This window comes from Sinocyclocheilus rhinocerous, unplaced genomic scaffold, assembly GCF_001515625.1.
Source record: "Sinocyclocheilus rhinocerous isolate Xijiao unplaced genomic scaffold, SAMN03320098_v1.1 scaffold632, whole genome shotgun sequence".
Lineage (NCBI taxonomy): Eukaryota > Metazoa > Chordata > Actinopteri > Cypriniformes > Cyprinidae > Sinocyclocheilus > Sinocyclocheilus rhinocerous.
Window position 1 is genome coordinate 374,105 of NW_015639247.1, and position 11,070 is coordinate 385,174.

The 11,070-nt window shown below is 38.3% G+C and overlaps 1 protein-coding gene across 9 annotated transcripts in view; it reads left to right on the forward strand.

Annotated features, from left to right (window-relative positions):
• The window catches only part of LOC107751066 (centromere-associated protein E-like), a 42,771-nt gene that overhangs the window by 3,076 nt on the left and 28,625 nt on the right, over positions 1-11,070 (forward strand). For all 9 annotated transcript variants that reach the window (XM_016566646.1, XM_016566644.1, XM_016566651.1 and 6 more), the window contains exons 4-20: positions 1,756-1,874; positions 2,287-2,406; positions 2,474-2,555; positions 2,633-2,700; positions 2,790-2,864; positions 2,974-3,025; positions 3,873-3,960; positions 4,059-4,188; positions 4,269-4,388; positions 6,039-6,191; positions 6,268-6,415; positions 6,544-6,637; positions 7,210-7,549; positions 7,684-7,740; positions 7,972-8,160; positions 8,299-8,373; positions 8,455-8,523. In XM_016566646.1, coding sequence (XP_016422132.1) covers positions 1,756-1,874; positions 2,287-2,406; positions 2,474-2,555; positions 2,633-2,700; positions 2,790-2,864; positions 2,974-3,025; positions 3,873-3,960; positions 4,059-4,188; positions 4,269-4,388; positions 6,039-6,191; positions 6,268-6,415; positions 6,544-6,637; positions 7,210-7,549; positions 7,684-7,740; positions 7,972-8,160; positions 8,299-8,373; positions 8,455-8,523 — 1,979 coding nt within the window. The remainder of the gene's footprint in view (positions 1-1,755; positions 1,875-2,286; positions 2,407-2,473; positions 2,556-2,632; positions 2,701-2,789; positions 2,865-2,973; positions 3,026-3,872; positions 3,961-4,058; positions 4,189-4,268; positions 4,389-6,038; positions 6,192-6,267; positions 6,416-6,543; positions 6,638-7,209; positions 7,550-7,683; positions 7,741-7,971; positions 8,161-8,298; positions 8,374-8,454; positions 8,524-11,070) is intronic.

Consider the following 11,070-nt stretch of genomic DNA (forward strand, 5'->3'; position numbering starts at 1 on the left):
AAACACTGGGCCGAAGGCTGAATACCGAATTCCGATCACGGTTTTTCGAGTTTTTTTCCTCATGTATTTTGCCAATTTTTTTTTTCACCATTGCATAAATTAAATAGCCAAAATGTGCTTGCTTTTTACTTGTCTGGTTTTTCAAAGAAAAAATCAATTACAAAACAACAATTTAAAAATATTTAACACTAAACTTTTTTTAACATTCTAGCAGACATTATACCAACAAAGCACAATTTAACTTAAAATTAATAAGTTACTAAAATAATATTTTTTGCCGATCAGACCCCCCTTGAATCAGGCATGTATTTTTACTGTAAAATTAAAAGCAGCCTTGCTGAGCAGAAGAGACTTCTTTTAAAACATTAGAAAATATTACAGATCCTAATTTGAACACTGTGTATGTTATAATACATGTATTAACTTAGCTGTTGTAATTATTATTATTATGATTATTATTGTCTTACTTTTTATTTTATTTTACAGAATTGGCGGAAACGCGCAGAAAGACCTCAATGCTTCTTTTTGTTGACGAATACGTCGCACGTTTCGCATTGTCACATGCCTTGTAAAAAATTCATAAAAATGCAACTGACGAGTAACACTGTTTCAGCGCAGATTTTCCTCGCGCTTTGAACGCTGGTTAACAAGCAGGTAGCGCTGTCAGAATACATGCAATGCGCACATGTATTAGAAAACATAACGTTCTGCAGTTTATTTACTAATTGTTTAAGGCCATTTCCCGATTTCATTCATCATACAGTAACCAGCAACAATCACCCCGTCCTCTTCTCATTGAAGACATGCGATGCAGTACTAAACAGTCTCTCGCTGTCGCTGCTTGTCATTATTTTTGCGTCTTTCTCCGACAGTTTAAATGCTTCCACACTGCTGACATGTTTGTTGCATAATAAAGAGTGCGCGCCTCTCACTTTACACCGGTTGCTATTTGATAGCGTCACGTGACTCACGTCATTGTTCGGTACAATTTATTCGTTTTTTCCGCTCATTTTTCATTTATCACGTAAGGAGAAGCTGACAAGAAGAGTGTGTGAGACAGACAAGAGTTTCAAAACGACATGCAAAAGCGCCTGTTTTAAAAGTATTTTGGATTTTGAAAAGCCTGTTGACTTCTGCCATTTATCTAAGGTGATACTGGAAGTTTTTTTTAAACATTCGTTTATTATTTATTTGGTTCCACAGTGTTTGCTGATTTTTATTTGTTTAAACGGTGTAATTTTTATTTTTTTATTACATCAAGTATGCCGTGTCTCCCAGCTTTCTTATTCGTTTTGCTAATAAACGTACGTTTCTTATTTGGTTCCACAGTGTTTACTGATCTTCAGTTTTGTATACCTAAACTTTGTGCAGGTTATTTGTTATTTTATATTAGGCATATAGCATGGTGTAGTTTTTATTTGTTTTGTTAATAAAAGTTCTACGTTGTATTTTGTTGTTTGAATTAAATTCAAGCAATTGACGCTAATTTGAAAGTGAAAGTAAAATGTGCACGGCGCTTTTACAAGCTATTTAAAATGGAAGGAAAGCAAGGAACCCCCACCCCCCCCCTCCCCCCACAGTGATACCGGTGGGAAAATTTCCTCACTGTCACAACCCTAATACATACAAAAAAAATATATATATAGCATGTAATGTGTATATGGGCACCACAATATAAATAATTTTTTGCGCTTATGTGTTTAATTTGCTCGGTCACTCACTATTGAATCCTAATTCATAATCTCCTATTTTCAGGCACGATATTTGCCTACGGACAGACATCTTCCGGAAAGACCTTCACCATGATGGGAAGTGAGCGTAACGCTGGGGTGATTCCTCTCGCCATGGCTGACGTCTTCAAAACCATTAAAAATGTAAGCGTTTGTGAATCTTCCTGGCGTCAACTCGAGACAAAACGTCTTCACTTCTATGGCGCAACAGTTCAGATCTGAGATCTTCCTCCAGAGGAACCACTTTACAGTGAATAACAGATTATATGTGACCCTGGAGCACAAAAGCAGTGTTAAGTCGCTGGGGTATATTTGTAGCAATAGCCAACAATACATTGTATGGGTCAAAATTATACATTTCTCTTTTATGCCAAATGACCCTTATGACTGGTTTTGTGCTCCAGGGTCACACATTTCAGTCTTTTCTCCTCACAAATGATTAAAGGAATCGTTCACCTGAAAATGTGTTGCAAAGTTATTCCTCTAGTTAATCAAAGTCTTTTTCATTCTATATCAGCAAAAAAAACCATAGTTTTATTTCTTTGCGTCTATCTAGTGTCCAAAGAAAGAGTTTCTCCTGCGTGTGAGCTACATGGAAATCTACAACGAAACGGTCACAGATTTGCTCTGCGAAAGCTGGAAAAGGAAACCTCTGGAAATTCGGGAAGGAAACTACGTAAGTTGTTTGTCTTTTATTGTACTCTCACTGCGAATATGAGTTTCAGCGCTGCATGTGTCCACAGAAAAACGTGTACGTGGCTGATCTGACGGAGGAGCTGGTGACGTCTCCGGAGCAAGCCCTGTCCTGGATCACCAAAGGAGAAAGTAAAGCTGCACTGATTGCGTCACTCACTCATCCTTAATTCTGTAATACTTGTTTGCTCATTACTTTATTCATACAGAAAACCGACATTATGGAAAAACAAAAATGAACCAGCGTAGCAGCCGCTCCCACACCATCTTTCGCATGGTAAGAAGCGCGCGTGATGAACTGAAGTGTGTTTGCTGTCTGATTTAAGGTTCATCTCTGAAGCGTCTCGTTTATTGTGTCCGTGTCAGATCTTGGAGAGCCGTGAGAGAAGTGACCCGGCGTCTGGTGAAAACGCTGATGGAGCCATCATAGTGTCACACCTGGTGAGCTCAAGACAAACCAGGAACTGTCTGTGATTTCATTCACCAATGCCATTTAGTTCAGATAAGCAGCGGTTGTGTTTAGTCAGTTGTTTGTTTCCTGTTCCTGTAGAACTTGGTGGATCTCGCTGGTGCTGAGAGGGCGAGTCAAACGGGAGCTGAGGGTAATGTTTTGTGTTACTGCTATTCATTCTTTTAGCCTGTTGCTTGTTTAATACTTAAGCTCTTGAGTTTTTTTTTACTATTTAATTAGTTAATTTATCATATGTGACCCTGCAGCACAAAAGCAGTGTTAAGTCGCTGGGGTATATTTGTAGCAATAGCGAACAATACATTGTATGGGTCAAAATTATCGATTTTTCTTGTATGCCAAAAATCATTAGGATATTAAGTAAAGATCATGTTCCATGAAGATATTTTGTAAATTTCCTACCGTAAATATATCAACTTAATTTTTGATTAGTAATATGCATTGCTAAGAACTTCATTTGGACAACTTTAAAGATGATTTTCTCAATATTTAGATTTTTTTGAAGAATGAGAAATTGACCCTTATGACTGGTTTTGTGCTCCAGGGTCACATTTAAAAATGGTTTCCTCACTCTTGAGTGGTTAAACTTCATTCGATGAGTCTAAGTGGTCATTAAAAAAAAAAGTCACTTTGACCGACCAATTTTTTTTTTTTATGTGTTCAGTTAAATCTGTATATTACTCACAATAGTGAACAAACACACAAAAATGGAATGAGACAATAAAACATCCAAAGTGCAAAAGATTCATTTAGACAGTGAAATTGAGTCGATTGCTGTAAGCATTATTGCAAAAAATTATACTTTATAATAATGAAAAAATATATATAAACCTTGATAATGTCTAAAATATCTGAATGTTTATTTTCTAAGCATAAAATCTAGAATTCTTTCTTAGCAAGTAGCTGGTACTTACAGTCTAAAATGACAGAGGTGCTTTTATCTTTTTGGTGTTTGAACCTCTCTTGTTCCTCTCTTTCAGGAGCCCGCTTTAAAGAAGGGTGCAACATAAACCGCAGTTTGTTCACACTGGGTCAAGTCATTAAGAAATTATCTGATGAGAGTCAGAAGTGAGTTATTTCATGACTTGCAGTAGGAAGTTTTACCGTTACTGAATCAGTTTTTGCTCTAACTGTAACAAACGTGTTGTTTCTGTTCCATCCGAAAGGGGCTTCTTGAATTACAGAGACAGTAAACTCACCCGAATCCTTCAGAACTCTTTGGGTGGCAATGCCAAGACTGTCATTATTTGCACCATCACCCCAGCCACTGTCGACGAGACCGTCAGCACTTTACAGGTACGAGAGAAGACCCTTCGTTACCGATCTGGAGCGATATGGGTAGATGTGTTGAATTGGTGTTTTTACTGTGGTTAAAGTTCGCTAGTGCTGCGAAGCGCATGAAGAACGACCCTCACGTCACGGAGGTCTCTGATGAAGGGGCTCTCTTGAGAAGATACCGCAATGAGATCGTCGATCTCAAACGACGTTTGCAGGAGGTGAGGATGTGATTCAGTTCAGGGCTGTCACGATTCAGTTCGAGTACTCTATTTTAAAAACGAGAATCCATGAAACGCATTATTAGACTGTAGGGATGTAACGATTAACCGCGAGCCGGTTGAAAATCGATTTAAATGTGACTATTCAAATCGGTTGAGATGCTAAACAAATCGCGATTCAGTTAGGGGTAGGAGTTTATATGAATGCATGTCTGAGGGGAACTTACTGTCTTTAATTTTTTCTTTTCCTTTTGCCTCTGTATAATGCATATTAATGTTCATAAGTGCAACTCTGCTTTGTTTACAGCGGTAACCAAGGAAACACTGTATCATTGCTGTTCATAAGCGCAGCTCTGCTTTGTTTACAGCGGTAACCAAGGAAACACTGTATCATTGCTGTTCATAAGCGCAGCTCTGCTTTGTTTACAGCGGTAACCAAGGAAACACTGTATCATTGCTGTTCATAAGCGCAGCGCTGCTTTGTTTACAGCGGTAACCAAGGAAACACTGTATCATTGCTGTTCATAAGCGCAGCGCTGCTTTGTTTACAGCTGTAACCAAGGAAACACTGTATCATTGCTGTTCAAAAGCGCAGCTCTGCTTTGTTTACAGCGGTAACCAAGGAAACACTGTATCACTGCTGTTCATAAGCTGCTTTGTTGCTTTTAATTTATAATTTGTCTTAAATCTCATTTTGTACAAAAAAAAAATCATGAATCGTGAGTTGAGTGAATCGTTACATCCCTATTAGACCGTTTTCCAAGGTTGCATGATATATTAAACCCATTTAAATATTATAAAGCATAATGCTATTGTGAATTCACAAGCGCTGTGATTCAATTAAATATATGCGATGCAGGTTTAATATGTGCTTTAATTATTTACATGCGTGTCGGTTACGTGCGTGTCACAGCAACTCCGTTCACAGTAAACGCTGCTCCGCACAAACATTTCATTTACAGTTGTGTGGAGTGTCTCAAACTCCACAAAGTTTGGGTTTATTATGACGTTCATCTGGGAACGCAACGTGCGCCATTTCATCAGATTTATTAAGAAAATCATTTACAAACCTACAGGAGAATACATCAATATCTTTCTCAATTTGCTAACCGTTCATCGCCATTTCAAAATAAAAGCTCAAACCCTTGCTCTTGAGTTTACACGTTTTGATGTCCACATGTTCAAGAAATTACAGCGGCTGTAGCATTTCTGTCGTAAAGAAATGGCCAAATGTTAAAGATTAAGTGGACATGTGAATTAAATGTTGTTTAGTCGATATTACGGATTAGATCTCGCAGTAAAGTGTAAAACAAACATCAGACCGTTGGCGCCCTCTGCAGTCAATTGTTATAGTGTGTAATGTACATTATAATGTATTTTAACAGTTTTGTTCAATAAAACCATATGATTACTTGCTTTGTGAACTAATTATTATTGCAATTATATATGCATTTTAAATAATTTTAAAGGCTATTGTTCACTTAGGTCTATTTTATTACGAAAAAAAAAAATATATATAATCCAGTTACTCAACTGATTACTCGAATCAACCGATTACCAGAATAATGGTTAGTGACAGCCCTAGTTCTCGTCCAGTATTAACATGACCCATCATCTTCTGACTTGATTGTTTTCCGTCTCGTTTCCCAGGTTTCCTCCGTCACACAAACGACTGCGACCGAGCGAGAGTCTCTGTGTCAGATTCTGCAGGAGAAAGACCAGCTCCAGAGAGAGCAGGAGGACAGGATCAAGAACTTAACCAAGCTACTTGTTACTGCCTCAAACGTCGCCCTAGTCCCTAAGGTGACAGATTTCACTAGATTTAACAACGTAAACCTCTGTGCTGGTGAAGATCTGATTGTTGCATTTAAATGTGAAGGTTCCCAAGAGGAGAGTGACGTGGGGAGGGAAACTGCTGAGATCTGCTCATCTCGTGAATGAAGATCTCGCCTCGACGGACATGAGCTTTGCAGAGCCGTACATCAAAAAGAGAAGAGCTGATTATTCTCTGCCTGAAGAGGGAGAGGGTATGACTATCTTATCATTGGAGACAATTAGCTTTACATGAAAATTATACTGCATTAGCTGTGAAAACGAGCCTGTAAACATGGTCAGTGTTACACCAGATAAATGTAATGTAATGTTTTGTGTCCAGATATGGATGAGTTTGACAGTCGGTTTGACTTCACTGCTCTGGACGAACCCGACATGGAGATGAGCACCATCGCTGTCCGCAGCTCCTCTGAAGGGTGAGGACTCTCACTACTGTCTTAGAACCGCTTTTACTAGGGATTAGATAAAGCAGAAGAAACACAGAAGCTGCGTCTGAAGTGGCATTTAGATGTATTTACACACTGTTTAATGCAGGACAAGAATGCATTTAACCTGCAGTTACAAATGCATAAATAATATTTTGATATATTAAACACAAAACGTTGAATACTGATATTTGAAATTATTTAAATAAAAAGATACTTTAAATGTGAAATCAAAACCGCCAGTAGGTGGCAGCAAGTCACTGTTAATAAGGGAGTCATTTGCGATTGAACCGAATCATTTAAACGGTTGATTCATTCAGGAACGAAACGCGTCATATTGCTCAGAGACACGAAACAGTGCTGTTCCATGTTCACGACTGCACCGGGATTCCCTCTGCATCACGGAAATCATACGACATTAACTCATAACTTGTTATAAATGCGACATACCTTTATTTGCACGGAGGGATGGTGTCCGCGAAGATGTTGTCCATTTCACAGCATTGCTCACAAATTCATATTTCTTTTTTTTGTTTGTTTTGTTTTCTCCTCTCTCTGTTCAGGAGTCATTTCCTAGATTCTCCCCGAGCGAGCGAGCTGATGTTGAAGGTGTCGTCTCTAGAGCGTCAGCTGGAGGCAGAGACTCAGAGCAAACAGAGAGCAGAGGAGATGAGCGCTGAACTCCAGCTGGAGATCTCTGAACTGCAGAAGAAGCTGGAAGCTCAAGCTGCACCATCAGAGGAGGAGAAGACCGTGTCTGAGCTGGAGGCGCTGCAGAGTCGACTACAGACGGAGGTTCAGGAGAGACAGAAGGCTGAGGAGAAAAGCTCCTCACTGGAACTGAAGGTGGCAGAGCTGGAGAAACCTTCAGAAGCTCTCCTGCGCTGTGAGATGTGTGAACAGGTACAACAGCTGCTGTACAGTCAACTCCTGCCTTATATTTGAGGTGGATTTTAAACTATGGGCATTGATGGGGTTTTAAAACTTTTCTTTCTGCTGACCATAATTGTTGATTAAAAATTGTGTTGTTTGTTCAGCTGAGAAAAGATCTGGAAGAGACCATTCAGCTCTGTGAGACTGTTGTATTTGAGAAAGTGAGTAAACGACATCCTTTATTTTTCTTTGGCTTGTTTTTCCATTTGAAAAATGCTTCACGTTATAGTAGTATAATGGGTTTTGAATTGGGGTTGCAAAAAGGTGGAAAATTTCCAGTAAATTTTGGAAACATTCCAGGGATTTTTGGAAAGTTTCCGGAAACTTACTAGAGATTTTCCACCCCTTTGCAACCGTATTTTGAGTGCCATTTTTTGAATTATTTTGTAAAGGATGCCATCATTGCTGAGCGAGACCTGATCAAACACTCGCTGCAGCTGGTAAACGAAGATCTGGAGAGTCTGAAGGCAGAGAAAGACTCTCTTCAGAAAGATAAAGACGCTCTGCAGAAGGACATCGACGAGAGGAAAGATGCAGATGAGTTTGAGAAACTGGAGCAGGAGAGCAAGAGAGAGTATGAGGTGATCAGAGCTTTATCGTGTGTGCAAAGTGCAGTTTAACACATGCAAGACTATTAATTACTTGTTTTCTTGCTTCCACTGATAATCCGTGTCTGACAGCTCATAATAAGCTGTTTTAATTCTGTTCTCTCCACACAGAGAGAGTTGGAGTCTGAAAACTCCAAACTGCAGCAGGAGTTAAAACAGTCGGAAGACATGATCCAAAAGCTGCAGGTCCGTTAACTTTGTCATGTAGCTGCTCTTAAAGCCCAGACTTGTGTAAATGTGAGATGATCTCACTGTCGTTCTCCATAGGCTGAGCTGGCGACGATTTCATCGGAGCTTCAGAAGAAGACAGACCTGACCACTGAGCTGCAGAGTTTTGTACGTTACTGGTTGTGTAATGTGGGATTTCAGTGTCTGATGCTGGTACCTGGAGAGAATGTTTGGCAATGGGAACTTATTTATGCAATATTTATCATTTGCTCAAGACACAAGGGGAGCTCACGCTTGTAAACCAGTCGTTTAGATGTGGATCTATATGTGTCCCTGCAGCACAAAAGCAGTGTTAAGTCGCTGGGGTATATTTGTAGCAATAGCCAACAATACATTGTATGGGTCAAAATGATCAATTTCTCTTTTATGCCAAAAATCATTAGGATATTAAGTAAAGATCATGTTCCATGAAGATATTTTGTAAATGTCCTACCGTAAATATATCAAAACTTAATGTTTGATTAGTAATATGCATTGCTAAAAACTTCATTTGGACAACTTTAAAGATGATTTTCTCAATATTTAGATTTTTTTGCACACAGTACTCACACATATATTATGTGATTGATATATTATTGTGGATGTGATTAATCGTGATTGATCGATTCGACAGAACTAATATATATGTATTAAATATCAAAGATTAATCTTCAGCAGCCAATACTCTTGTCTTCAATGTCAAAACAGTGTCAGAACTCCCTTATATTGTTGTGGAAACCATGGTACTTTGTTTCTTTCTTTTTTTTAGGATTGTTTGATGACCAGAAACTTAAATATTAAATTTACATGTGAATATACAAAAGCACAAATTTAAAAGATCAGCCTTAACATTTTTGTTTTGAAAAACTGACTTATAAAATCAATATATTTTCTGCCAACAACTCTGTTAAATTTTATCAGCTTAGTTAAAGAGCATATGAAATGGCTTGACAAGTGCAGTTTTCGCGTTGATGTATTTCAGTGAAATAGGAAAATATAGGGTTCATCCACATGATTTGCTATTCGCTAGTCGGTTGCACAGGGAGAGACCAAAATCTATGTAGAACAGGATGAGTCATCAATATTTTTAGCTAATTTTCCTGGAATAGAAAGACTGTAAATTTTAATTGTGCATATCTGCTAAAAGGGAATTTTTAGTTCACACACATGGGCTAAAGCCATAAAGCTCTCATTTTGATTTTGTGCGATCTTTGAGGACATATATTTGAAGCGGCTGTAGGTTAATGTGAAGGGAGAGAACAGGGTGACAGCCCAATCTTATTTCAGATGAACATTAAGCTCTAAGGGCCTCCAGTGTTATTAAAAATGACAATGAAAGTTCCTTTCAATGTGCCATTAAGATCGGAGTGACACTAATGCACCATTCAGATGTTCTCTATGTGTGCAGGGGGTCTTACCTCTGTGTCTGAGAGGAGGAACTCCATTTTCCACACTGTCAGTTCATTTGTTGAGACCACATTTAGAGCCGGCCTCACTCGCACACGGGGCCACCGTTCAACGTAGCGCTCGTTCTAATCAACGTGCTTTTGAGAGCCCAACTGTTTTCATTGTTTGCTTCAGTATTCCAAGTTTAGTTCGTCATTATGTCCATTCGTTGTTTGGCAGTGATCTTGAGGGAAAGTCTCTTCATTAAAGACTCTTTTCAGTGGTTTTGGGAGCTACTGCCATCAATCACTTCTCGGCAGGGGGCCTCGGTTTGGGTCCCATTGCACTCTTTGTGAAGTAAGCGTGTCATCCTCAATGTCACTCAGCGCAAAACAAACAAACACACACAAACTCTAAAAAACCCACAGATCTCAGAGCAGAGAATACGCTCCCTTTATTCACCCACACAGACAATCAGATGCTGTGTTTCAGCAGGGTTGAGTCATAAATGATAATACTCAGTGCACTATTGGCAGTTTGGGAATACCTGGACTATGAAATGAGCATTGAAATGAGTACTAAACTGATGCATATTATCATATTCATAGTTTTGTTGTGTTTTATATGCAAATACTTTGTTGTGGTTTGAAGCCATAGGGGATCTTAACACTCAGGCCAACACTGCAATTCATTTTCTTTAATCAGTGTATTTTTTTTGTCTTGTTTTTTTAATAAATATATCTGTGCTGGTACTATATCAGCACATATATCAAACTTGTTTACTAGCTTAACCAGCACATATTACATTTTAAAAATATTTTGCCAGTAAAAATATGAGCCACAATGAAAACAGAACATTCCCAGGGGTATGATACATTGCATCCGATTATAGTTAATTTATTTATGGCTTATATTGGTTCATATTTCACATTCTATCTACATAAGTATCATTCCAATGTTTGGGGTTGGTAAGATTTTTAGTTTTCGAAGATTTTGAAGTTTTCAAAGTACATCCTATGCTCACCAAGGCTACATTTATTTGCACAAAAATGCAGTAAAAACAGTAATGTTATGCAATATTATTGCAGTTTAATCATAAACTTATTTGTTTTTATATATTTTTCAAATTGTAATTTATTTCTGTGATGACAGAGCTGAATTTTCAGCAGCCATTACTCCAGTCTTTAGTGTCACGTGATCATTCAGAAAACATTATGATACACTGACTTGGTGCTCAAGAAACTTTTTTTTTTTTTTGTCAATACCGTTTGTTTCCCACATAATGCCCCT